The sequence below is a fragment of the Oncorhynchus kisutch genome, linkage group LG3 (genome assembly GCF_002021735.2).
Source record: "Oncorhynchus kisutch isolate 150728-3 linkage group LG3, Okis_V2, whole genome shotgun sequence".
NCBI lineage: Eukaryota > Metazoa > Chordata > Actinopteri > Salmoniformes > Salmonidae > Oncorhynchus > Oncorhynchus kisutch.
In genome coordinates this window covers 67403753-67430169 of record NC_034176.2, presented here as the reverse complement: position 1 = coordinate 67430169, position 26417 = coordinate 67403753, and the positions used below count along the sequence as shown (strand labels likewise).

At 40.7% G+C, this 26417-nt stretch overlaps 2 protein-coding genes across 6 annotated transcripts; both read right to left on the bottom strand.

Moving 5' to 3' along the window:
* Nucleotides 1-1367: 1367 nt before the first annotated feature.
* LOC109888392 (vitamin D(3) 25-hydroxylase) lies at nt 1368-10635 on the bottom strand. The gene is made up of 9 exons (XM_020479552.2): nt 10366-10635; nt 9431-9593; nt 6829-6981; nt 6392-6552; nt 4559-4732; nt 4261-4399; nt 3998-4185; nt 2906-3047; nt 1368-1627 (listed from the first exon to the last, which is right to left on the bottom strand). The coding sequence occupies exons 1-9, from the start codon at nt 10522-10524 to the stop codon at nt 1440-1442; spliced, it is 1467 nt and encodes a 488-aa protein (XP_020335141.1). The 5' UTR covers nt 10525-10635; the 3' UTR covers nt 1368-1439.
* A 2217-nt stretch (nt 10636-12852) lies between these two features.
* On the bottom strand, nt 12853-24663 carry LOC109888389 (transcription factor E2F4). Of its 5 annotated transcripts, none has more exons than XM_031812138.1 (10): nt 24421-24663; nt 23455-23865; nt 21434-21543; nt 21191-21352; nt 20858-20966; nt 20513-20762; nt 20250-20375; nt 14609-14656; nt 14405-14482; nt 12853-14321 (listed from the first exon to the last, which is right to left on the bottom strand). In XM_031812138.1, the coding sequence occupies exons 2-10, from the start codon at nt 23596-23598 to the stop codon at nt 14206-14208; spliced, it is 1143 nt and encodes a 380-aa protein (XP_031667998.1). In that variant the 5' UTR covers nt 23599-23865; nt 24421-24663; the 3' UTR covers nt 12853-14205. The 5 variants fall into 5 exon arrangements, with proteins under 5 accessions (XP_031667998.1, XP_020335136.1, XP_031668006.1 ...); XM_020479547.2 differs by having other exon boundaries at nt 14405-14479; XM_031812146.1 differs by having other exon boundaries at nt 23455-23605.
* Between the last annotated feature and the right edge of the window lie 1754 nt (nt 24664-26417).

Genomic DNA, 26417 nt, shown 5'->3' with positions numbered 1-26417 from the left:
TTCTAAAATTCTAGCCACAAGATTAGAGGACTCACTGCCACTAATTGTGAAAGGAGACCAAACTGGCTTCATTAAGGGCCGTAAGTCAATCAACAATGTCAGGCGGCTTCTTAATGTAATTCAAGCCTACCAACAAAGTGCTATGGATGGTCTTGTGCTCTCCCTAGATGCTGAGAAAGCATTTGATCGTGTGGAGTGAACTTACCTATTATTTGCTCTAAATAAATTTGGTCTAGGGGACAACTTTATAAAATGGGTGAAAGTTTTATATGATGATCCTCAGGCTGCTGTCCTTACTAATGGGCTACGGTCAAATAGCTTCTCTATACACAGAGGTACCAGACAGGGCTGTCCTTTGTCCCCTCTCCTCTTTGCACTCGTTATGGAACCACTGGCCGAGGTTCCACCATAAAATAAGCTTGTATGCTGATGATGTCCTGATATTCATCTCTAGTCCCGAGACTTCAATTACATCTCTTATTAATATTATTGAATTATTCAGCGAATTCTCAGGCTACAAGATTAACCCAACTAAGTCAGAGGCTATGCCACTTGGTAGCCTACACTCTGTACCTAATACTTCTCTCCCCTTCCCTTTTAAATGGTCTCCCTCAGGTTTCATGTATCTGGGTATATTTGTAACTCCTAAATTCCAGCAAATGTACAAAGCCAATTTTGTTCCCTTGTTTGATACAATAAGACAGGATCTGGAGCACTGGAACTCTCTCCCGATTTCTTGGTTGGTTAAAATATCCCTCTTGAAAAATAACATTTTACCTAGACTACTTTACCCAATCCAAATGATCCCAGTATTACTCTCCAATAAGGTAATAAAGGATGTAAATGGATGGCTAAGTTCCTTTATATGGAGTAAACGCAAGCCAAGACTTAAGATGGCAATATTGCAGCTGCCAAGTTCTATGGGCGGCTTGGACCTGCCCAATATCAGGTTCTATCAATGGTGTGCCCACCTTTGTTATATTTCTGACTGGTTCACAAATGATGACTCCTCTATTTAATCAAATTAAAATTAATAAATTATAAAGAAATAAAAATACTTAGATGGTTGTTTTGTTTGAGCGTTGTTTTTAGGACATTTCATTCTATTCTCTAGTTTCATTAGAAATGTTTGCATCTTATATGTGTCTGGGTCTGTTTACTGTGTCTCTGTATGGAATGTGGTTTGAAGAATCATGGGTGGGAGAAAATGAAACACAAAAATCACTATCACATTTATAATTTTACATGTTACATGATGTTTACCTGTTGAGGAGGTTCATTTGTTATGCATGAAAAGAGGTCATTTGATTTCGACTGTCCATCACAGGTCACAAAATTGGTTAGCAAAAACTACAAGGCACTCAATGGAGGGTACAGCATTGTTTAATGTGCTGCTTTAGTGATATTGCTTCTCAGTGAAAACTGTCGGTAGTTTACCATCACTGGCTGCTCCTCAGGCGCACTCCTAGGCGGTAGGGTTTTTGCGCCTGTGCAAGGCCAAAAACCTTGCGGAAGTCGGGCGCACCTTCTTGTTCAGGCCAGACAAATTGGAAACGTCGAAGCAAGGTCACCAGTATCAGAAAGAGCTCCGTGCGCGCTAACCCTTCTCCCAGGCATACACGAGAGCCTGGGGAACACAAACACAGTTATTTATGTTGACAACACACTCCTACACATGCTCTAATAAACATGGTGGACACGCCATTTCTACAAAAACAGTGCCTTGGAAAGTATTCAGACCCCTTGACTTTTTCCACATTTTGTTACGTTACAGCCTTATTCTAAAATATATATTTTTTTGTATCAGAAATCTATACACAATACCTAATAGTGACAAAGTGAAAATAGGCTTTTCGAAATGTTTGCTAATTTATTAAACATAAAAAACAGGAATACCTTATTTACTAAGTATTCAGACCCTTTGCTATGAGACTCGAAATTGAGCTCAGGTGCATCCTGTTTCCATTGACCATCCTTGAGATGTTTTTACAACTTGATTCAAGTCCACATGTGGCAAATTCAATTGATTGGACATGATGTGGAAAAGGCACACACCTATCTATTAATCTTAATCTTCCAACAGGACAACGACCCTAAGCACACAGCCAAGACAAAGCAGGAGTGGCTTCCGGACAAGTCTCTGAATGTCCTTGAGTGGCCCAGCCAGAGCCCGGACTTGAACCCAATAGAACATCTCTAGAGAGACCTGAAAATAGCTGTGCAGAAATGCTCCCATCCAAGCTGACAGAGCTTGAGAGGATCTGTGTAACAGTATAACTTTAGACCGTCCCCTCGCCCAAACCCGGGCGCGAACCAGGGACCCTCTGCACACATCAACAACAGTCACCCTCGAAGGATCATTACCCATCGCTCCACAAAAGCAGAGCAAGGGGAACCACTACTTCAAGGTCTCAGAGCAAGTGACGTCACCGATTGAAACGCTATTTAGCGCGCACCACAGCTAACTAAGCTAGCCGTTTCACATCCGTTACATCTGCAGATAGGAATGGGAGAAACTCCCCAAATACAGGTGTGCCAAGCTTGTAGCATCATACCCAAGAAGACCCAAGGCTGTCATCGCTGCCAAAGGTGCTTCGACAAAGAACTGAGTAAAGGGTCTGAATACTTATGTAAATGAATTATTTAAGTTTTTTATTTTTACAACATTTGCAAACATTTCTAAAAACATGTTTTTGCGTGTAGATTGATGAGGTGGAATTTTTTTTAAACACATTTTAGAATAAGGCTATAGCATATACAAATGTGGAAAAAGTCAAGGGGTCTGAATACTTTCCGAATGCACTATACACACTCTTAAATGACTTATATCAACATAATCTCTCTTGTTCAATCTCTATGCATCCTCTCTCTCTATCTCCCTCTAGCTCTACCTCACTCTCTGTACCTGCTGAGAATGGCAGAAAGGCCTCTGGTTTCACAAATTCGCCGTCCTCATTGAGGAAGTTGTCAGGGTTGAACTCCTGAGGGAACTTCCACTGGCCCTCTTCATGGAGCACAGAGGACAAGTTAGGAATCACCATCGTGCCCTGGAACCAAAGAGGAAAGCGTAGTTAGGGTGAGAACTGGAGAAAGAGAGAATTAATCCACAGATAAAAGGGTAAACCGAGTCTAGTAATCGCTCCTCCTTCAGGCTTCTTCTTCTTCTTTGGACTTTATATGGAGGTTGGCAACCAGCTTTAAGGTGCATTATCACCACCAATTGAACTGGAGTGTGGTCCTCAGTTCAACTTTCAATCACCCATGTGGGTATATGCTCCTAAAAAACAATTAGGAGATGGGAGAGGCGGAACTTGCAGCACGTCAAGCGTCACAAATAGAACCAAGTTCTATTTTAGGGCCTGGCTACGCAGACTCTCGTTGACGCGCGCGAGCAGTGTGGGTGCAATGATTGAATAACATGTATGTGTACATTTATTTTGCAACGCACGCGATGTGAGTGGTGTCATCTTTATGTTAGGGTTCTAAGGTTACCAGCAGCATATTGTTATGATATGGGGAGTAGTTTAGTGGTAGTACATAGACACTACACACTACCACTTCCACACTTTGGGGGCAGCAGCAACCTGGTCCTTAAGCACAACAGTGCAGGCATTCAAGGGGATAGTCAATCCGGGAGAGAGGTGTTTACGGAGCTTCTCCGCCTGCTAGTCTTTATTTTTGGACATATTTTGGAGGTTTCTTTTTGCTTATATGTATTTTGGTCACCACTTTGAACAACAACTGATAATACGCTTAGGCTGGCAGACTCAAGAGGTCAAGAAGGAGCTGGCCCTGAACTCGGAACTCGGCTGTCTCCTGGGGCACATGCATTCAACACCTGGTCCGCATACGTTTACTTCTTACAGTAATGCACACATTAAATCAGGTTACAGACCATTTAGCTAGGCCTAGGACACCTAGACAAAACGAGTGTAGCAAAATCAGTATGCTAGTTAAACGGTTACGTAAGAGTATCAGTTGTCATGTCCATGCTCACCTGGGGCAGCTGGTAGCCTTGTAGTTGCGTGTTGCAGGAGGTCATATGGAACACGCTAAGAGGAACAGTGTCAGCCATCCGCTGTGACTCGTGGATCATCGCTTGAACATACGGCATGGCGTGTCGGTCCTCAAACAAGGCGTATGAACGTCCCTCAAGAACGTCCTCAATTTCCCGGTGACAGCGTTCTGGAACACACACACTCTTTGTGTACCATATACAAAATGTGTCCCAGGAAATGTGTTGTATGTGTATTTACTCACCCTGTATGTGTTGGTTGGTCATCAGGTGTAGCATGGCACAGCGGAGGGTGTTGGAAGTGGTGTCTGTCCCAGCAATGAAAAGATCAATTAGTAGAAACACCATCTGAGCGTCATTAAATGTGGAGCCTCCATCACCAGTCTGAGACATACACAAACACAGACACAGACACATTCCTAGGACTTAGAACCCAATGTTTGGTTAGAGCGCCAGCACAACACAACTACTAAGTTTGACCTACTTTGAAAATGTCTCTGTTTACTGAACTTGCATAGTTATATTTCTCTCCTGATTCATTACCATGTCAATCTGGTCAAGGTAGCTGTCAATGAGGTCCCTGGGCTCTCCTGAGACCCTTGAACTTTTGTGGCTGGTCACAGCCTTCTGTGCATGTTCTTTGATTTCATCATAGATGTGGAAGGCTTTCTTGAAGGGCAAGGGTAGGGACCTCAGGGCAGGTATGATATCATAGAGCTACAAGAGATAGATCAGCAGGTCAAAGAGACATAGAGCAATATAGCTACAAATGTTTAGCAAACTAAATTAGTGTCTTGAAGCCTTCTTCTGATCTCAGTCGGATTACAACAAAAGACAATATGTGTCATTCAACAAATAGAGTGTCTTTGGGATAGTGTAATTTTGTAAAAAATTTATTACTTGTGTCATGCACAAAGTAGATGTCCTAATCGACTTGCCAAAACTATAGATTGTTAACAAGAAAATCATGGAGTGGTTGAAAAACAAGTTTTAATGACTCCAACCTAAGTGTATGTAATCTTCCGACTTCCGGGAAGATTACATACAATCTTCTCTTCCGAGTCAATGTGCGGTGGTACAGGTTAGTCAAGATATATTTAGGTAATATGTACATGTAGGTAAGGGTAAAGTGACTATGCATAGATAATAAACAGTGAGTAGCATAAAAAAGGGCTCAATGCAAATAGTCTGGATAGCCATTTGGTTAACTGTTTAGCAGTCTAATGGCTTAGGGGTAGAAGCTGTTAAGGAGCCATTTGGACCTAGACTTGGCACTCCCGTACCGATTGCCGTGTGGTAGCAGAGAGAACAGGTTACGACTAGCTGGAGTCTTAGACAATTTTTAGGGCCTTCATCTGACACCAACTGGTATAGAGGTCCTGAATGGCAGGAAGCTTGGCCCCTGTGATGTACTGGTCCATACGCACTGACCTCTGTAGCGCCTTGCGGTCGGACGCCAAGCAGTTGACATACCAAACAGTGAATATTCCTGAGTGACTGAGTTACAGTTTTGACTTAAATCTACTTGAAGTCTATGACAAGACGTTAAAATGGTTGTCTAGCAATGATAAACAACCAATTTGACAGAGCTTGAATAATTTTTTAATTAATAATGGGCAAAATGCAAATGAATTACTTAAAAATCATACAATGTGATTTTCTGGATTTTTGTTTTAGATTCCATCTCTCACAGTTGAAGTGTAACTATGATAAAAATTACAGACGTCTACATGCTTTGTAAGTAGGAAAACCTGCAAAATCGGCAGTGTATCAAATACTTGTTCTCCCCACTGTATATATGCAATAAATGTATTATTTTTTGTGTTAAAACTGTGGTGTCGCCACCAATATAATCTAAACTGTGCAAAGATAAGTCAGATGTGGGCATTAACAAGCAAGAATTGAAACGGGAAGATAAAGGTGGCGAAAGAGGCCAAGGGGTGTTAATCATTTACATAGAGAGGAGTGATCATGTGTGTTATCTGAAGGTGGAAATCTATAAAACCTGAGGTCTAAAACAAGAGAAATCAGTTGTTCCATGGACCAGCTCGGCTTCTGTTACTTTTGTAATAAAGTCTATTTGAATTTACAAGTTCCGGTATCTGAGAAGTATTTGATTCAATATTTCCTCGACACTATTGGATTGTTTTTTACATGGATTAGTTTAGTTGGAGCATATATGTATGTGATCGAAATGTTCAATTGAGTGTTTCATAAAAATGTACACACATAATGGCTGAGGGACATAAACGGTACTTTATCGGTGGAACGATACTGGTTTTCTATTATGATTTATATATATTATTATTATATTATCATTATTTCAATTAAAAGTAGTGGAGTAGCAGCAGTAGTAGTGATAATAGTGTTCTGTACCATTGCCCAAGGTCCGATAGCAATTTTGGTTAAATCCTGTATCCTACTGATGAGGGCGAGGAAGACTGGGTTGTCGTATTCAAACCTTTCCCCGTAAATCAGTGAGCAGATGATGTTAGATGCTGCTAGATGGAACAGGTGCTGAGGGTCCATCGAACTGCCTGCCAGGACACAGCGACGATCACCGCACCAGGCAATACACACAGACAAGATAAGAGCACCGATCACAGAGCTTCCAAAATTGAACACACTGATAGGATAGATAGAGAAAAAATTACCACATTCTTTACTGTATACCCAATGTTAATACAAAACTGTAAATATTGTAACGCTAATTGGTTGATATTGGGGAACTTTAGTCTGGATACTAAGTATGTGGTGATAATGACATGAATAGGAATGGTGATGACTATGTGGTACGTTGTGTGTGGCTGTACCAGCATTGCGCTCCAGCGCAGAGCAGATGTGGGAGACCTCCTCAAGGATGCGCTCTTCCATGGAGCGTTTGCCCAGACCAAAGTTTCTCAGCGTGGTCAGAGCAAAGCGTCGGTGGTCCCTCCAGCTGGAGCCAAAATCTGCCATGATGACCCCTGATGACACATGAAACAGGGTTGGTTATGTTTCCACTTGCCACTGCAGAAATATGTATTCAATGTTTATGTATTTATATTGATTCGTTCAAGTCAGATGCCAAAAAGGTTTATTGTCATTGGCTATGCTAGCAAATAGGGGAAGATTGTCAATTCTTCCCAGTCTGATGTTGACATGCAAGCAATAGGTCACATTCTGAAATACTATTACAATGTGTAAGAGTTCACTATGTACATTTCCTGACATCGAAATGTACTTGATATATACATGATATATGTATATACAATTCCAGTCAAAAGTTTAGACACACCTACTCATTCAAGGGTTTTTCTTTATTTTTACAATTTCCTACATTCTAGAAAAATAGTGAAGACATGAAAACTATGAAATAACACATATGGAAACATGTAGTAACCAAAAAACTGTTAAACAAATTTAAATATATTTTATATTTGAGATTCTTCAAAGTCACCACCCATTGCCTTAATGACAGCTTTGCACACACTTGGCAATCTCTCAACCAGCTTTATGAGGTAGTCACCTGTAATGCATTTACATTAACAGGTGTCCCTTGTTAAAAGTTAATTTGTAGAATTTCTTTCTATCTTAATGTATTTGAGCTAATCAGTTGTGTTGTGACAAGGTAGGGCGGTATACAGAAGATAGCCCTATTTGGTAAAATACCAAGTTCATATTATGGCAAGAACAGCTCAAATAATCAAAGAGAAATGACAGTCCATCATTACTTTAAGACATGAAGGTCAGTAAATCTGGCAAATTTCAAGAACTTTGAAAGTTTCTTCAAGTGCAGTCGCCAAAACCATCAAGCTCTATGATAAAACTGGCTCTCATAAGGACCGCCACAGGAAAGGAAGACCCAGAGTTTCCTCTGCTGCAGAGGATAAGTTCATTAGAGTTAACTGCGCCTCAGATTGCAGCCAAAATAAATGCTTCACAGAGTTCAAGTAACAGACACATCTCTACATCAACTGTTCAGAGGAGATTGCGTGAATCAGGCCTTCATGGTCGAATTTCTGCAAAGAAACCACTACTTAAGGACACCAATAATAAGAAGAGACTGCTGGTGACACTGTCTGTGATTTATTTAGAATTCAAGGCACACTTAACCAGCATGGCTGAGACAGCATTCTGCAGCAAAACGCCATCCCACCTGGTTTTCACTTTGTGGGACTATGATTTGTTTTTCAACAGAACAATGACCCAACACACCTCCAGGCTGTGTAAGGGCATTTTGACCAAGACAGAGGATGATGGACTGCTTCATCAGATGCCATGGCCTCCACAATCACCCAACCTAAATCCAATTGAGATGGTTTGGGATGAGTTGGACCGCAGAGTGAAGAAAAAGCAGCCAAGAAGTGCTCAGCATATGTAGGAACTCCTTCAAGACTGTTGGAACAGCATTCCAGGTGAAGCTGGTTGAGAGAATGCCAAGAGTGTGCAAAGCTGTCATCAAGGCAAAGGGTGGCTACTTTAAAAAATGTATTTTGATTTGTTTAACACTTTTTTGGTTACTACATGATTCCATATGTGTTATTTCATAGTTTTGATGTCTTCACTTTTGTTCTACAATGTAGAAAATAGTAAAAAATCAAGAAAAACCTTGAATGAAAAACCCTTGAATGAGTAGGTGTGTCCAAACTTTTCACTGGTACTGTGTACAGTACTGTGAACAGTATATTAGATATTGGGGGGCTTCCTGTGATGTGGTTTTGTATGCATGACTGCTCTATTAGTGAGTTAGCTAGCATGCTCTAAATGTAGTGGTCATGTTAGCGCACTGCTAATTCACAGTTTTTTCCATGCTAACAGACAAATCACAAATCTACAGTTGTCAACATACTGCTATCCAGCAGATGTAATGTGCTTCATTTTGTCTATCATCTGGTACTTACATTTATTGTATTTTGTGCTATTTTTTACATTGTTATGATGTTTGATTACAAAATGCCCAGTCTGATATACAGTATATATGCAAGCGAGTAAACACCAATCAACTGGGACCACTGGCTGGGAATTTCTTTAAGAACACAACTCAAGAGAGTTACGAAGTATGATCACTATATGTTAGACACACACACACAGACATACAGTACATACGTACCAGTGGAGGCTGCTGAGGGGAGGACGGCTCATAATAATGGCTGGAATAGAGTCAATAGAATGGTATCAAAGATGTGGTTTCCATGTGGTTGGTACCATTCCATTGACTCCATTCCAGCCATTACTATTAGCCATCCTCCCCTCAGCAGCCTCCACTGATACATATGCAGTTCACACAGTACCGACAAGGCGGTGTGTGTTTGTGCTCTGCATTATCTGTACTGATTTAAGGTCACCTCTACCTACACCAATACAATTATATCACACATCATAAAACTATTCCAGGACCAGCCTAGGGGACACTAGGGGTCAAGAACACAGTACCTTTGCCTTCTGAGATGTCGCTGATCATGAGATGGTTTGGTCGTCCTGAAAATTCCGCTGTGCGTGTTACCAGTGCCTCACGAACTGCCTCAAGGCCATTCAGAACCACGACAGGCTGTGATCCGATGTACAGACTGAACACGTTACCATAGCGCCTCTTCAGCTGAAAACAGAGGTAGAGAGAGGGAGAGAGAGTTCACAAGCTGAACAGTAAGTTGTGTGACAAGTCAGATACATCTGAAGATGAAACTAAACCATAGCAACTACTGACAGTTCCAGCGGAGGACAGCACATAATAATGGCTGGAACGGAGCAAATGGAATGATGTATTTGATACCATGCCACCTATTCCGCTCCAGCCGTTACCACGAGCCCGTCCTCCCCAACTAAGGTGCCACCAACCTCCTGTGAAAAGTTATTGTATTGTATCATTGACACTCCTCACTATCTGGGTTAAATTAATATGGATGAACAAACGTCTGTAACAAAACAAATCAATAACCTTTTTGAGGGTTGTCAATGAAGGACACTGTATCTCTAAACACATAGCGAACTAAGTGGACTTTGTTTCAAAAGCAGAGACACTGTTGATTTTGGCCTGATAAAACCTTTGGAACTTGACCTATTTTGGATCAGTCACAGTTTAGTGGCTGTTGTTGGTCTGACATTAATCACAATAGCATTTTATTTAGTATCTAAGATGCTTTAGTTGAAAGACTTCTAAAAACATTATGTTGTTTGTAAGGACGCTACAAAACCATATATCCTGCACACAGTTTGGGCAACTTCAAACAAAACCAAATTACTGGTAACTATTCAACATAGAGTATATGACACAAACAACATACAGTGACAACACTGACAACATACAGTATATGACACAAAAATAAACCAAATTTTTCCCGGTTTGTGGATTTTTTGTAAAGTTCTCTTACCCTTTCCAGGTCTTTGAGGGGGTTGACATGGTCAAGCTGTAGCAGATTTCCGAGGATGGGCAGGGGACGGGGTCCTGGGGGGAAGTTTTTAGGTCTGCGGACCCTGATGAAGAAGAACAGAAGGAGGAAAACTAGCAACAACACCACCGAACCTATCATGGTGACTGGGCTGCAAGAAATGTGTTCTTCCCCATTTAAAGGTACCAACCCCACCACCCAGGGATATTTTCTGACTCTTAGACGCCACCCACACACATTGGACTGCTTTGAACACTAGCAGTCAGATAGTGTTTATGAGGAGGGATATTTGCTTACTCTGAGTTTACAGCCTATTTAGCCTATAAAGAGATTATGAACATGTGGTTGAACACAGTGTTCACCACTAATAATTGCACTCAAATGGAGTTCATTCAAATTTTTGATTTGAGTTGTTCACGATTTAAAGAGAAGCCATCTACACACATCGTTTGTTTATGCTGCCATTCCATTTTATGATGTATTATAATTTTTCAAATATTATCATAATATTTCTATTTTAATATGCATTATTATATGACCTAGATCAGGCCATAAACCACAGCACTTTAAACAAAGTTATAGTTGGATTTTTCTTTGGTATCTATACCAGTTTGAAGGGAAGTAATTGAAGACTAGGTGCCCAAACCTGACTCCTGTTCAACTCACTGAAGGGAGGAATCTGTAACATGCAGTAACACAGATAGGACAGCAGTCTGCGCCATTATTTGACTGGCCAAGACCCATTTGAAGTCGCCAGCCAGCACTCAGAACAGCCAATTTCCACAGATGGCATATTTTAAGGTACTTCAATAAAATAATTTCTGCATCAGAACGAGGTTGTTGAGGTAATTGATGTATTATGTACATGTGGGTAGGGCTTAAAGTGACTAGGCAATCAGGATAGATAATAAACAGAGTCGCAGCAGGGTATATGAAAAGTGTGAAAGAGTGTGAAAGTTTGTCTGTGTGAGCATGTGTGTGGAGTCAATATGCATGTGTGTGTGTTGGAATGTCAGTGTAGTATGTGTGAATGTGTGGGTAGAGTCTGAATGTGCATAGAGTCAGTGAAAGATAGTCAGTGAAAAAAACAGGGGGTCAATGTAAATCATCTGGGTAGCCATTTGATTAACTGTTCAGCGGTCTCATGGCTTGGGGGTAGGAGCCTTTTCAGGGCCTTCCTCTGACACTGCCTGGTATAGAGGTCCTGGATGGCAGGGAGCTCAGCCCCAGTGATGTACTGGGCCATATACACTACCCTCTGTACCACCACTACGTCATGATTGGCAGGTGGCCAAAAACACTTGTTTAATTTCTTCAATTGTGAAAGTGCTCCGCTACATTAGTTACACTGCTTCAGCCAAGCTCAAATGTCAGTCTGTCACCTTCAGTCAGATAGCCCTAAAGAATTTAGCAAGCAGTCACTTACAACTCTGAGAATTGAGCGGGTCATGAATTAATTGAAAGATTGAACTCCAACAGTTGTGGAAAAACTACCCAATTGTCATTCTTGACTAAAAGTAAAGATACCTTAATAGAAAATGCCTCAAGTAAAAGTGAATCACCCAGTAAAATACTACGAGTAAGTGTAAAAGTATTTCATTTTAAATATACTTAAGTATCAAAAGTAAATGTAATTGCAAAAAATATACTTAAGTATAAAAATTAAAAGTATAAATCATTTAAAATTGCTTATATTAAGGAAACCAGAAGGCACAATATTCTTGGTTTAATTGTTTTTTATTTTTTACAAATAGCCAGGGGCACACTACAACACAGACATCAAGTTGAGTGAGTCCGCCAGATCAGAGGCAGTAGGGATGACCAGGATGGTCTCTTGATAAGTACGTGAATTTGACCATTTTTCTGTCCTGCTAATCACTCACAATGTAACGAGTACTTTTGGGTGTCAGGGAAAATGTATGGACCAAAAGTACATTATTTTCTTTAAGAATGTAGTCAAGTTATAGTTGTCCAAAATTTGTACTATAAATCATTTTTACACCACTGTAAAACTCCAACTTTGTATCCTTGACTCAATCTAAATTGCCTCAGCCTGTGTGAAAGCTACGGACCACTTAACAGCCACATACAGCCATTCCAACCACAACATAATATGCTCCTCATGGTGTCAATTAAGAAGACAAAAGTGTGTCTGTTGTGTGATGCAATAAAAGACTAAATTCCAAAAAGTTTTCATATATTCTTTTTCATTCATACCGGTAATCAGGAGTGACTGCCCATTCTTAAAACTAATATCTTCTGAGCCTCATTTAGCATATATAGAAACATATAGGCAGGTTTACTCAGTAGATGTGGCTTCATGCTGAGTTTGTTTGCACATAGGATAACAAAGACGGGTGTGTGTGTCAATCTGCAACTTATACAGTGCAGAATTGAAAGAGATAAGGGATGTACAAATTGTAACCACCTATAATATAGAAAAATTAACACATGTATAGAACCAATATATCACCTGTAGAATAGTTTAGCATCTTTATTTAAATTTCTCTCACAATAATTTTGCATATTTGCTGCCGTCCCATTTCACAGACACTGAACAAAAATATACGGCACCGAACAGATAGGCCGGGGTGACAAAAATTCCCAGGACTGATTTCTGGTTCCTGTTCGCCCCGATGTGATCTCATGAATTTACTCATCAGAACATGAGCAGGTTACAAACAGAAAAATGCAATACAACCAAACTATACAAATGATACAGCAGATTTTACACTAAAAAATATTAACTTCTGAACTTCCTTGAACGAACACATATCATCATAGTTGAATCTGGATTCGGATGTAAAATAACAGAGACAAAAGAAATGTATGTACTGTACTGTTCCTTGACAGTGTCAGTTCACTAAAAAAATACACCAAAAATAAAGAGCATTTTATAATAGAAATCAGTGTTGAGACGTGAAAATTACAACAACAAAAATGTGCTCCACATGGACAGACTTTGAGGGAGAAACAGACAAGATATAAAATGCACCAGCAACTGAAGAGAACTGTAAGCCTCATCAATAGTATCACTAGATTAGGACTGGTAAAGGCTTTTAATGGATTTACATGTTGTCAGTGTATTGTGGCTGGTCTTGTGTGCCTGACTCATAGGAGAGACTAGGTTGCGGCAGGTGAGGGAGCTGATCTTCTCTTCCCGCTGTGACTCTAAGACCACTATGTGGGCAATGGAGTAGCTGCACTCCTCACATGCACAGCTCATTGACCGTAGACAAACAATGAAGCTCCTCACAGCACCGATCCCTACCTACCCTTAGTCACCATGTAGATCTGAAAGGATCAAATAGGTCTGCAATATGGCAATAACTCTACCTTGCCATCTAAAAGACTAGCTAGAATTGTCTTATTGCTTACTATCCAACAGTTTCAGATGTACATAAGTGCCTAGGTGTCGTATATGATTTTGCCTTGAGCATCCCATTCATTTCCTATCCTTCCCGCAACCCAAGCCATTTTTACTCACTCCAAATGGAGCACAACTCAACTTTTAAAACACATCCACTGCCACTTCAGCAGCACAAATCAAAAAATATATTCCATGAGATCATTAAAGCTTATAAGCCAGTAGGGGATGGCTGCTCTCCCTGTTCAGACATCAACGAAGGGGACGTTACAAAAATAAAGAGTATGAAAATGATCAAAAACGGTTTGTTTATCAATTCAGCTTATATTACAAGACTCCAAAAATAGACCACTTCATCGGTTTGTTAGTACTCAAAGAATTGTTTAAAAACTGTTCTTGTCTTTCAAAAAAGAAAAAAAGCCACTTCATGCGAGCCTTCTGGCAAGGTTCATAGGTCAAAGGTTGAGGACGGGGATGTCAAAGAGGTCGCAGAGGCCCTCGCTCTCATCCAGGTTATAGATGTAGTCATGGTCACCCGGGGGTGGGGAGAGGCGGAGGAGTGGAGAAAACACTGGTAGAGAGGAATAAAAACATAACTGGAATCATCAAGTCAAAGTAAAGGGGTTTATAAAACAATCCGTATTAGACTCTTACCTTCTGAAGCCATAAGTTCCTCTAGTAGATCTGCACTCACCATCTCTACACACACACAAAGATGTGAGAGAGTGTCTGCTATACACAAAGTCACAATATATCATTAACTTAATTTCCTGAAATGCAACGCAAGTGTCTGTTTGGATACATTTAAATCAAGTTTAAGACATGATACACATGCACACACAGAGTCACACACAGTACCTTTAGCGGGGTCAAACATGTCAGAAAAGTATTTGGGGAAATGCAGCACTGAAAAACACAAGGCACAATAGACACCATACAAGTCATTACAGGTTGTTTTTATAAGGTAGAGCCAATTTACACTGTTTTCCTGTGTACGTTCATTAAACAACCTAAAATAAAAACAGCTTGCGCACACACACATTTCTATATCGTTTGTTGCCACACAGATGCTTCCTGTGTTACAGTGCATTGGGCATAACCAAGGTTTTAATGAAAAAAAAACAACAACTGTGGTCGGAAGTGTGTGCTTACTAAAACAGATAAACAACGCACGTACAGTATAGAGGTCGACCGATTGTGATTTTTCAACGCCGATACCGATTATTGGAGGACCAAAAAAAGCAGATACTGATTAATCAGACGATGTTTAAAATGCTTTTGTAATAATGACAATTACAACACTACTGAATGAACACTTATTTTAACTTAATATAATAGATCAATAAAATAAATTTAGCCTCAAATAAATAAAACATGTTCAATTTGGTTTAAAGTGTTTAAAGAACATGAGAACATATGAAAGCTGGTGGTTCCTTTTAACATGAGTCTTCAATATTCCCAGGTAAGAAGTTTTAGGTTATTATAGGACTCTCTCTCTCTATACCATTTGTATTTAATTTGTATTTCATATACCTTTGACCACAGTATAGCTTCCATACCTCTCCTCGCTCCTACCTGGGCTCGAACCAGGAACACAACAGCCACCCTCGAAGCATTGTTACCCATGCAGAGCAAGGGGAACAACTACTCCAAGTCTCAGAGCGAGTGACGTTTGAAACCCTATTAGCGCGCACCCCGCTAACTAGCTAGCCATTTCACATCACATCGTTACACCAGCCTAATCTCGGGAGTTGATAGGCTTGAAGTCAAACAGTAGAGCTGCTGGCAAAACGCACGAAAGTGCTGTTTGAATGAATGCTTATGAGCCTGCTGGTGCCTACCATCGCTCAGTCAGACTGCTCTATCAAATCATAGCCTTAATTATAACATAACACACAGAAATGCGAGCCTTAGGTCATTAATATGGTCGAATCCGGAAACTATCATCTCGAAAACAAGACGTTTATTCTTTCAGTGAAATATGGAAGCGTTACGTATTTTATCTAACGGGTGGCATCCATCAGTCTAAATATTCCTGTTACATTGCACAACCTTCAATGTTGTCATAATTACGTACAATTCTGGCAAATTAGTTCACAATGAGCCAGGCGGCCCAAACTGTTGCATATACCCTGACTCTGCGTGCAATGAACGCAAGAGAAGTTACAATTTCACCTGGTTAATATTGCCTGCTAACCTGGATTTATTTTAGCTAAATATGCAGGTTTAAAAATATATACTTCTGTGTATTGATTTTAAGAAAGGCATTGGTGTTTATGGTTAGGTACACGTTGGAGCAACGACAGTCCTTTTTCGCAAATGCGCACTGCATCGATTATATGCAACGCGGGACATGCTAGATAAACTAGTAATATCATCAACCATGTGTAGTTATAACTAGTGATTATGATTGATTAAGTTTAATGCTAGCTAGCAACTTACCTTGGCTTCTTACTGCATTCGTGTAACAGGCGGGCTCCTCGTGAGGCAGATGGTTAGAGCGTTGGACTAGTTAACCGTAAGGTTGCAAGATTGAGTCGCTGAGCTAACAAGGTAAAAATCTGTCGTTCTGCCCCTGAACAAGGCAGTTAAACCCACCGTTCCTAGGCCGTCATTGAAAATAAGAATGTGTTAACTGACTTGCCTAGTTAAATAAGGATTAATTAAAAGGTGTAAAAAAAAAAAAATGTAAAAAAATATTGAATAATCGGCGTCCAAAATAATCGATTTACGATTGTTATGAAAACTTAAAAGATCGGCCCTAATTAAAAATCGGCCATTCCGATGTACAGTACCAGTCAAAAGTTTGGACACACCTACTCATTAATTATTATTATTTTGACTATTTTCTACATTGTAGACTAGTGAAAACAAACTATGAAATGACACATATGGAATCATGTAGTAACCAAAAAAGTTAAATCAAAATATATTATTTTAGATTCTTCAAAGTAGCCACCCTTTGCCTTGATGACAGCATTGCACAGTCTTGGCATTCTCTCAATCAGATTCACCTGGAATGCTGTCCCAACAGTCTTGAAGGAGTTGCCACATATGCTGAGCACTTGTTGGCCGCTTTTTTTTTTTTCACTCTGCGGTCCAACTCATACCAAAACAGGTCATCTGAAGCAGCACTCCATCACTCTCCTTCTTGGTCAAATAGCCCTTACACAGCCTGGAGGTGTGTTGGGTCATTTCCCTGTTGAAAAACAAGTAAAAAGTCCCACGAAGGGAAAAACAGATGGGATGGCGTATCGCTGCAGAATCCTGTGGTAGCCATGCTGGTTAAGTTTGGCTTGAATTCTAAATAAATCACAGACACTGTCACCAGCAAAGCACCCCCACACCATCACACAACCTCGTCCATGCTTCAGGAACCACACATGCGGAGATCATCCGTTCATCTACTCTGCGTCTCATCAAGAAACGGCGGCAGGAATCTACAAATCTCACATTTGGACTTACCAGACCAAAGGACAGATTTCCACAGGTCTAACTCTACTCGTGTTTCTTTGCCCAAAGTAAGTTTCTTCTTATTGGCGTCCTTTAGTGGTTTCTTTGCAGCAATTCTACCAAGAAGGCTTGAGTCTCCTCTGAACAGTTGATGTAGAGCTGTGTCGGTTACTTGAACTCTGAAGCATTTATTTGGGACGAAATCTGAGGTGCAGTTAACTCTAATGACCTTGTCTTTTATTTGATTTAATTAAGCAATTTAGTTAAGGGCAAATTCTTATTTACAATGACGGCCTACACCGGCCAAACCCGGACGACGCTGGGCCAATTGTGCGCCGCCCTGTGGGACTCCCAATCACGACTGGTTGTGATACAGCCTGGATTCGAACCAGGGTGTCTGTAGAGACACCTCTAGCACTGAGATGCAGTGCTTTAGACCGCTGCGCCACTCGGAAGCCCATCTTGCAGCAGAGGTAACTCTGGGTCTTCTTTTCCTGTGGCGGTCCTCATGAGAGCCAGTTTCTTCATAGCGCTTGATGTTTTGGCGACTGCACTTGAATAAACTTTCAAAGTTCTTGACATTTTCCAGATTGATTGACCTTCATGTCTTAAAGTAATGGACTGTCATTTCTCTTTGCTTATTTGAGCTGTTCTTGCTATAATATGGACTTGGTATTTTACCAAATAGGGCTATCTTCTGTATGCCCCCCTACCTTGTCACAACACAACTGATTGGCTCAGACGCATTAAGGAAAGAAATTCCACAAATTTACTTTTAACAAGGCACACCTGTTAATTGAAACACATTTCAGATGACTGCCTCATGAAGCTGATTGAGAGAATGCCAAGTGTGTGCAAAGCTGTCAAGGCAAAGTGTGGCTCCTTTGAAGAATCTCAAATATATTTTGATTTGTTTAACAGTTTTTTGGTTATTACATGATTCCATGTGTTATTTCATAGTTTTGAGGTCTTCACTAGAAAATAGTAAAAATAAAGAAAAACACTTGAATGAAGAGGTGTGTCCAAATTTTGACTGGTACTTTACACATGTGTGTGTAAGAGAGACCATTGGAATACTAGCCCAGTGCCAACGTTTATCTGCCTCCATCACATTGCTGCTAATGGTTGGGCGGTCAACCTTTGCCCTATTGTGATTAAGTACCCATAAAACATTGTAATGTACGATGATATCGCCCCTATTGGCCAACCCCACAATTGTATTATTTTTTTTTACGGTTAAAAAAAAAATCATTTAAATAAAAGACTGCTAAAAAAGGACCACGAGCGAGAGGAATCATGACAAAATATATCTTGGAGCCAACTCTTTTTTCGTAGTGTATTCCTCTCGGTTGGAGCTGTGGCACGAAAGAGGTCTGTGCCGCTATTTAGTCTGGGCAACACGGCCTAAAAATTCTCTCTCGATTCTTTCAAACCTATGGGCAATTCACAATATATATCTGGAAAAAAAATATATGTTTTCACTAAATAAGGTTTTTGTAGAATTAAAGAGCAAATACACTGTATTTCAACCAGTCAGCAATAATCAAATGGATTCAGGTCTTGTGAAATTATACCAAGACTAAAAAAAAAAATATATACACCTTCCACAACCATAAAACCCAATATTAACTTACTCTAAATAATTAAAACTGCTTTTTTTGCAATAATCACTGATCTGGCTTTCAAGTCAGTCTATGAAAATGGCCTTTTTGTTACAAATTTTACCAGGACCATGCATAATGTACATTCAGTAAATGACTAACTTCTTGTAGCAGGCATTAAAGAACATTTACACAGGTCTCAAACAAATTAGACCGCTAGCAGAACAATCTTTGACTAAAATGCTGCTAGCTGTACGTGGTACCACAATGCGTGCGTGACAAACTGAACATTCATTTTCCAGAACCAATGTTCATTGATATTCCTGTTTTAGTAGTGTCCGCTCTGCGAGCAACTTGAGTTGACAGAAAAAGGGAATCGTTAGAAAGGTTGACTTCCTCTAATACAGTAAAATAATGTCTCAATGTGTTTCAGTGTCCATATGACCCATTCTGTTGGACCAAAATTCAAATAACGAGTTGAAACCTGTTTGTCAGAGAGGAAGAAGTGATCTCTCATCTTTGTTAATCTGAGTGGCAGGGGGAGGGGCTTGGTGTGTATGTGTAAAAAGAGAGGAAGAGGCGGAGTGAGAGGTTTGACAAATGTTTCCCCAAATGTTTCTCTCGCAGAAATCTGTCCAAAATAAGCCCAATGTGTTTCTATTAGAGGTCGACCGATTAATTAGGGCCGATTTCAAGTTTTCAAAACAATCGGAAATCGGTATTTTTAGACACCGATTTGGTCAAAAAAAATTGGGGTTGTGGACAGGTGTCATTTATACTGATAAAAAGTTCAAACAGGTGCCATTAATACAGGTAACGAGTGAAGGACAGAGGAGCCTCTTAAAGAAGAAGTTACAGGTCTGTGAGAGCCAGAAATCTTGCTTGTTTGTAGGTGACCAAATACTTATTTTCCACCATAATTTGCAAATAAATTCATAAAAAAATCCTACAATGTGATTTTCTGGATTTTTTCCCCCTCTTTTTGTCTGTCATAGTTGAAGTGTACCTATGATGAAAATTACAGGCCTCATCTTTTTAAGTGGGAGACCTTGCACAATTGGTGGCTGACACATACTGTATGTATGTGTGTATGTACACAGGACAGAAGTAGCAGGGATCAAAAAGACAAGCGCACATAAACACTCATAAATAAATTATTCCGCAATACAGGCATTTGGAATATCGCAAAAACATCAATTCTAAGTTAATTAATTTTATAATCATCCAATTCCGTGGTATCCAATTATTTAGTAGCTATATAATAAATAAAATGGGCGTTTGGCTTTATACAGCATCTTTCACATTACAATATCATCACCATCGACGCTGGCTGTCAATAATCTTCGATATCCGATACTCTCGTAATATCGCCCAACCCTTCGCCCAACCCTATTGATGCTACCACACAACATGCACACACACAGATAAATTGAATTCTAACTCACAGTCAGATGAATCGGATTTGATTGGTTCAAAGACAGTGAAGTTGTTGTCTAACGAAGCAGAAGACTGGAGGGACCGGGAGTCCAATGATGGTGGTTGCGGAGCAGATTTTTCAGTTCTGGAGTTGTCTGGTAGGTAGAGGTAGAGAGAGAGAGCGAAAGATATGGACACAGAGGTAGACATGGGACATTTCAATGATATTGTATTGAGAGTTTAGCAGACAAAACATTTTCATAGACCATAAGAGATATAACAGTAAGGTCACCTGATGGCTTAGCTGCTGTATGTGCTTTAGGCTTGCCAGTGGCCAGACTCCCGGTGGTCTTGACAAATGTGTGAGTGGTTGTGTCTGCAGAGGCTGCAGCAGACTTGGCTTTCTGCAGCATTTCCTCAGGGGGCGGGACTGGCAGCACCACAGGTGTTGAGTTAACTGGGTCCTTGTTGATGAGCAGAACATCAATGGGCCCAGCAGCGCTCATCAGATGGATCTGATACTTCCTCTGACCGTTTTGAACCTAAAAGTGGAGACAAACATACACACTTACTTTTCACCCTGAGAAGACTGACAGACTGACTAGGGGGGGGGGGGGAAGAAACAAATCGAACTTACAGCTTCAGGTATGGGCACCTCCAGCTGCGTACCAGAGGGAGCACGCACCGCCAAGAGGGTATCACCTTTGAAGCAGCTGCAGATGTCCTCATGATTAACATAGGCTAGAGTTGGTCAGAGTTAAGGTCAGACACACAGCTTAACAGAGTATTATAACATTGTTAATCCTGGCAAGTGCATCCTCTGCTAATGTACAGACATGACGGTACTGCAGCTCTTTTCTATACATTTCTACTGGTGTGGACTGACATGGATACCTACATACGGTTAGGTTGGGGGTAACAATTTAGATGTTGGTGTAGGTATGAGTATGTGAGTACATAGTAAGGATATGGACTATTGTGTGTGTCCTCGGTCACATTCTTGATGCTTTGTTGGACCCACACCCTCTGCTGGTCCAGCTCACTTTCCCTCATATCCAGATCTTCAAGCTCCGACTTCAGGTCAACCAGCCTGTCACCAATCTCCCTTGTGTTACAGCCTGGCCCAACTCCCCTTAGACAGATAGCGCAATGAAATGTAAGCACATACTGTGTGCATACCTACAAACATACAAGTATGTGAACACACACTCACTTCCACTGAATACTGTTCTTTGACTTCTTCTCGATCAGGCCAATGCCCTCCAGTACATTGGTGATGTCATAGATGCGCCTCTTCTGTCTGACGGCCAGGGTGTCTGCTGCCTACAAGAGCAGGAAAAACGACATTACTCACAACACAACTGTCAAAGGTCACCCTCTCTGATCAGAAGCAAAATAACTTAATGAATGATTTTAAAATGCAAGCACCCAAATGTCCCTACCAAGGTTTTTTTCCTTAGGGGGATGCATATCTATTGTGGGGTTAATAGCAAATCACAAAGGTCAGATCCTGTGAGACAGGGGCCTGTCAACCAATCACTGGATGGATCATAGCCCTGGTAGCCAATAATAGGAGAGGTCACAACCCTATGAGCCTATCGGAGGGGGGACTAAACAATGCAGACAATAATGACAGACCGTGACACAGCCACCCACTGAATGATGAGACACGGATTGTCTCTTTTACACACACACTCTTTCTGTGTTTTACCCTCTTTTATTCTTTGAACTCCTTACTGACAGTAACCTAGATAACAGTTTTACAATTAGTTTTTAGAGTATAAATCATCACGATCACAGTGCATGTGTAATTGCTGGATTTTGGCAGATAAAAAAATGAAAATCAGATTAAATTGTTGCTGGTCAAATGGACTGGGAGAAAAAAATTATCCCATTACAAATAATAATTTTTATTCATTGATGGAAATATCAGTTGATGAAAATACATTTGACTGTCATGCTTATCAGTCTATAGGCTAAAGCTGCAATATGTAACTTTTGGAACAGACCAAATTCACATAGAAATGTAAGCTACAGATCTGTCATTATCAAAAGCAAGTTTAATAAGAAGCGGTAACTATGTGCGCTATTTCTATGCTTCCTGTTCTTAAGTTTCATTTTTGCTTCTTTTACTTTCAGTTTTGTACACCAGCTTCAAACAGCTGAAAATACAATAATTTTGATTATGGAAAACATATATCATAGCGGTTTAGATGGTAAAATGATTCTCCACCAGATACTTGCTTGTTTTGTAACATAAATTTAAATAAGGCAAACCATTTGAATTTTTGCAACCAGGAAATGGGGGGGGATGATTTCTGCATAGTACAGCTTCAATGTACAACATTTTGTGGAATTAAATTGGGATGTGTGTATTTTCGTTAGTCGTCAAGCATCTTGTTAATTACACGTGCACAGCATACAGAGACCTTTATTTTTTTTTTTTTTACAGAATACCACTTGTCAGAGTGGTAGACCTAATGCTGCAGAGCCACAGCTCGTTGCTTCTGGAGTGCCATTGCGCAACAATTCTAAATGCAATCACATGTTAAAAACAGTTTTGATTAAAAATAGCTACTATTGCTTTATTTCTCAACTGGTAATTGAAGCATGCCATGCATTAACCAGCCCTTTATCTACTTCCCCAGAGTCTGATGAACTCGTGGATACAATTTTAATGTATCTGCTTGCAGTTTGAAGGAAGTTGATAACTAGTGCTAGCACATTTGCTAACTAGCGTTACCATAAACACTGGAAGTATATTGTGTCTGCTAGCACATAGACTTCCAGTCATTGCGCTAACACTAGTTAACGTTAGCATTGGCTCGCAAAACTACCTCCAACTTCCTTCATACTGGACACAGAGACATAAAAATGTTATCCACGAGTTCATCTGACTCTGGGGAAGTAGATAATGGGTCTCAGTGTCAAAATCCCGAAGTATCACTCTAAGCATTACATTGTTAGTCTACACCTATTTGATGTCTTCCCGGACACATTTTTCTAACGGAAACCCTGGTGTGGTTGTCTGTATGCATTTCATATTTCACATGCATCTCCTCCGAGTATGTTGCACATATGTTACAACACAATGCAGCAATATCAACCAAATCAGGCAGTGCTTAGACTTATATGGATGATTGGGGACTTTGCGATGATACAAAAAAAATAAACAAACCATAGCTAAAAATTCTTACAGTCAGACAGTCAAAAGGGATCCAGCCCATCACTCACTACTTTGAGATCGAGCACCCCGTCCTTCGCTTCCTGCAGCAAAGTAACGAACTTCGTGGTGAGAAGTCCGAGGCTCCTCTCGTGTCTCTGAGACTGGGGAGCGTCGGAACCTTCCAGCTCCGTTCGGCTCACCTCCAGCTCCATAACCTGTCTGAATCGGTTGGATGATATAGTGAATGGGAGGTTTCCCTAAATGCTGTAAAGCACCGGGCCTATGCCCTCGACCGTCCTACTCCAGTGCAACCGCGGGGATAGTTGCAACCCTGGGAAGGATGTGCCAACTACGGGGTCAGTGTGGTCAGTACAGTTCGTCTCCCCGTGAGCCAGAACACAGTAAGCAGCCACCAAGCAATGCGCTCGAGCCGTTGGAAGCGGGCTGAAAGCTGGGATGGTTTCAAGCGTAGGGAGCGTCTGTAAAGTGAGGACACCACGGGAAAGTGAAACGAAAAATACATAACTACTCACTGTACCATAACCTGCCGTAAGCATTGCATACGGAGACAAAGCTACAGTAGGGTGGCTAGCTATATCTCTTCAGAGTTCCTACTCCAATTCGATTTGATCAGATTGTGTACGAGTGCAAAATACCAAGTTAGCAGTAAATGCAAGCCGTTTTCGATTAGACCTCTGCCACTGGATTGGCTTGGCAACTTTGGCCAACCAACCATAGTTACGTTAGCTAGCTATAACAGTATAACGTTAGTTAGCACAACAAGGTCGCTAGCTAAGTAATGTACATTAGATACAAGTACATTAGGTACATGCATATAACCAAAACAACGATGGCTAGTAGCTTACTGGCTCTCGTTAACTAAAGTTTAGGTGGCACGATAACTAGCTAGCCAACTAGTTAGTTAACTCATCCGACTATCAGCAGACTAGCTAACGTTAGCTAGCTACAGTACACGTAAAGTACCTAGCAATCTCCTGTCACGAGCGTCCTGATGAATGGTCGGATGTACTTACCAATGAGTTCGTGAGTTGTCCTCAAAGCAACATTCCAACACTGGAATGCTATTCAAGTTGAGTTTGTTTCATCGATATATTATTCGAAGCAAGCTATCACTCAGGGCATTTACTTAACTAATATTCGAAAGGCAGTTTAAAAACTCCCTCCTACTACATCTTTCATCCAACAGAACCAATGCATTTTTCTTCCTGTTAACTAATGTCTCGCGTATAGCGAACTTAACACCGAACGAAGCATGGAGCGGCGCATCAGATTTTCATCTTAGCCAATGAAATCACGTTAGTGCTAGGGAGCGTCACACATAATAGAGTGTCGTGATACTGTTCAAAATGAAACGATATTGTAATGTACACTGAGTGTACAAAACATGAAGGACACCTGCTCTTTCCATGACATAGACTGACCAGGTGAATCCAGGGGAACGCTATGATCCCTTATTGATGTCACTTGTTAAATTCACTTCAATCAGTGTAGATGAAGTGAAGGAGACTGGACTGGTCGTTTTTTAAAAGCCTGGAGACAATTGAGACATGGATTGTGTATGTGAGCCATTCAGAGGGTGAATGGGCAAGACAAAAGATTTAAGTGCCTTTGAACAGGTTATGGTAGTAGGTGCCAGACACACCGGTTTGTGTCAAAAACGGCAACCTTGCTGGGTTTTTCACGCTCAACAGTTTCCTGTGTGTATCAAGAATTGTCCACCACCCAAAAACACATACAGCCAACTTGACACAACTGTGGTAAGCATTGGCGTCAACATGGGCCAGCATCCTTGTGGAACGCTTTTGACACCTGGCAGGGGGGTGGGGGGGGGGGGTTGTACACTCAGTGTATATTGACCCAGTGTCTTGAATAAAATATGGTATAAGAATGTCTTTCAGAGCTATGTCAAGGTGACATTCACATTTTTTGAACAATGTAGAGAATTAACAATAAACCATACACCCACAGACAAGTTTTAAAGCAGAAATAATTTTGACAAGTCAATGACTCTTTTCCACAACTTTGCAAAGCCCCTACCCTCAATGAGTCACCCATGTATAAGGAGATTAGCCTAAAAACATGTAACTTCAATACAGACACAACTTTTCCGTAACAGGTTAGGAGAATTAACGTAGCAGTTTAGGATAATTAGGTTAAGGTTAGGAAAAGGGTTAGGGTTAGCAAAAATGCTCTCCTAACATTCTACAAAAAGTCACTTGTACTGAAGTGCCGTGTTTTTAGAGAGTATCCATGTGTATGATTGAAATGACCAGAAATCATGGTTACCAGAAATCTCCAAAAGTCCCCACAAGGACAGTAAAACAAGGAAAATTCTCAAAGCCTATTTTAGGCATAGAGGTTAGCTTTAGGATTGGGGTTACAATTAGGGTTAGGATCAGAATTAGGTGTGTGTGTGTGTGTGTGGCAGTCTTGGCCTCGTACTTTAATTGACAGTGTGGCCTTTGGATTGCAATGTTTTTTGTGGATTCAAATAAAGTATTTCAAATGTGTGTGTTTTTGTGTGTATATGTGTGTGTGAGTGTGCATGTGTGTGCTATACCTCTGCATTCTACCACTGGATCAGAGGCTAGAGGTGTGATGGTCAAACACAAAGGGGCACAGGGTGGGGAAGGGCCAAGAGGGCATCTCCCTTCCAAAATGACAACCTGACCTATTTCTGTCTACCGTGGTTACGAACCCACAAAGAAGCCTTCCCAGGCGGCCCAGCCCAGACAGAGAAGACTGGAGTGGGACAGCCAATTGGGGTAGCATCCCCCTCACCCAAATTCAGCATGGAGGCCAGAATGTGGAAATGCTTCAAGATGCAGGGGCAGCACAATAAAATACTATAGTACTATTTAGTTCAGTTTAATATATACCACTTAACAGATTATTTTTTATCCAGAGCGACATGTATGACAGAGTGCATAATTTATGTATTTTTCATATGTGTTCTTTGTGGGAATTGAACCCAAGTTGTTCACATAATATAAACCAGTTATGGTCAGAG

Excerpts from the sequence above, each read along its gene's own strand:
- LOC109888392 (XM_020479552.2), bottom strand. The coding sequence starts at position 10,524 with ATGATAGGTTCGGTGGTGTTGTTGCTAGTTTTCCTCCTTCTGTTCTTC. Across the intron at positions 6,553-6,828 it reads TGCGCTGGAGCGCAATGCTG|GCAGTTCGATGGACCCTCAG; the intron begins GTACAGCCACAC and ends GTGTCCTGGCAG. Across the intron at positions 4,186-4,260 it reads GACCAACCAACACATACAGG|AACGCTGTCACCGGGAAATT; the intron begins GTGAGTAAATAC and ends TGTGTGTTCCAG.
- LOC109888389 (XM_031812138.1), bottom strand. The coding sequence starts at position 23,598 with ATGGAGCTGGAGGTGAGCCGAACGGAGCTGGAAGGTTCCGACGCTCCC. Across the intron at positions 20,376-20,512 it reads TACAGCAGCTAAGCCATCAG|ACAACTCCAGAACTGAAAAA; the intron begins GTGACCTTACTG and ends TCTACCTACCAG. Across the intron at positions 14,483-14,608 it reads CATGTTTGACCCCGCTAAAG|CAGACACTCTCTCACATCTT; the intron begins GTACTGTGTGTG and ends CTTTGTGTATAG.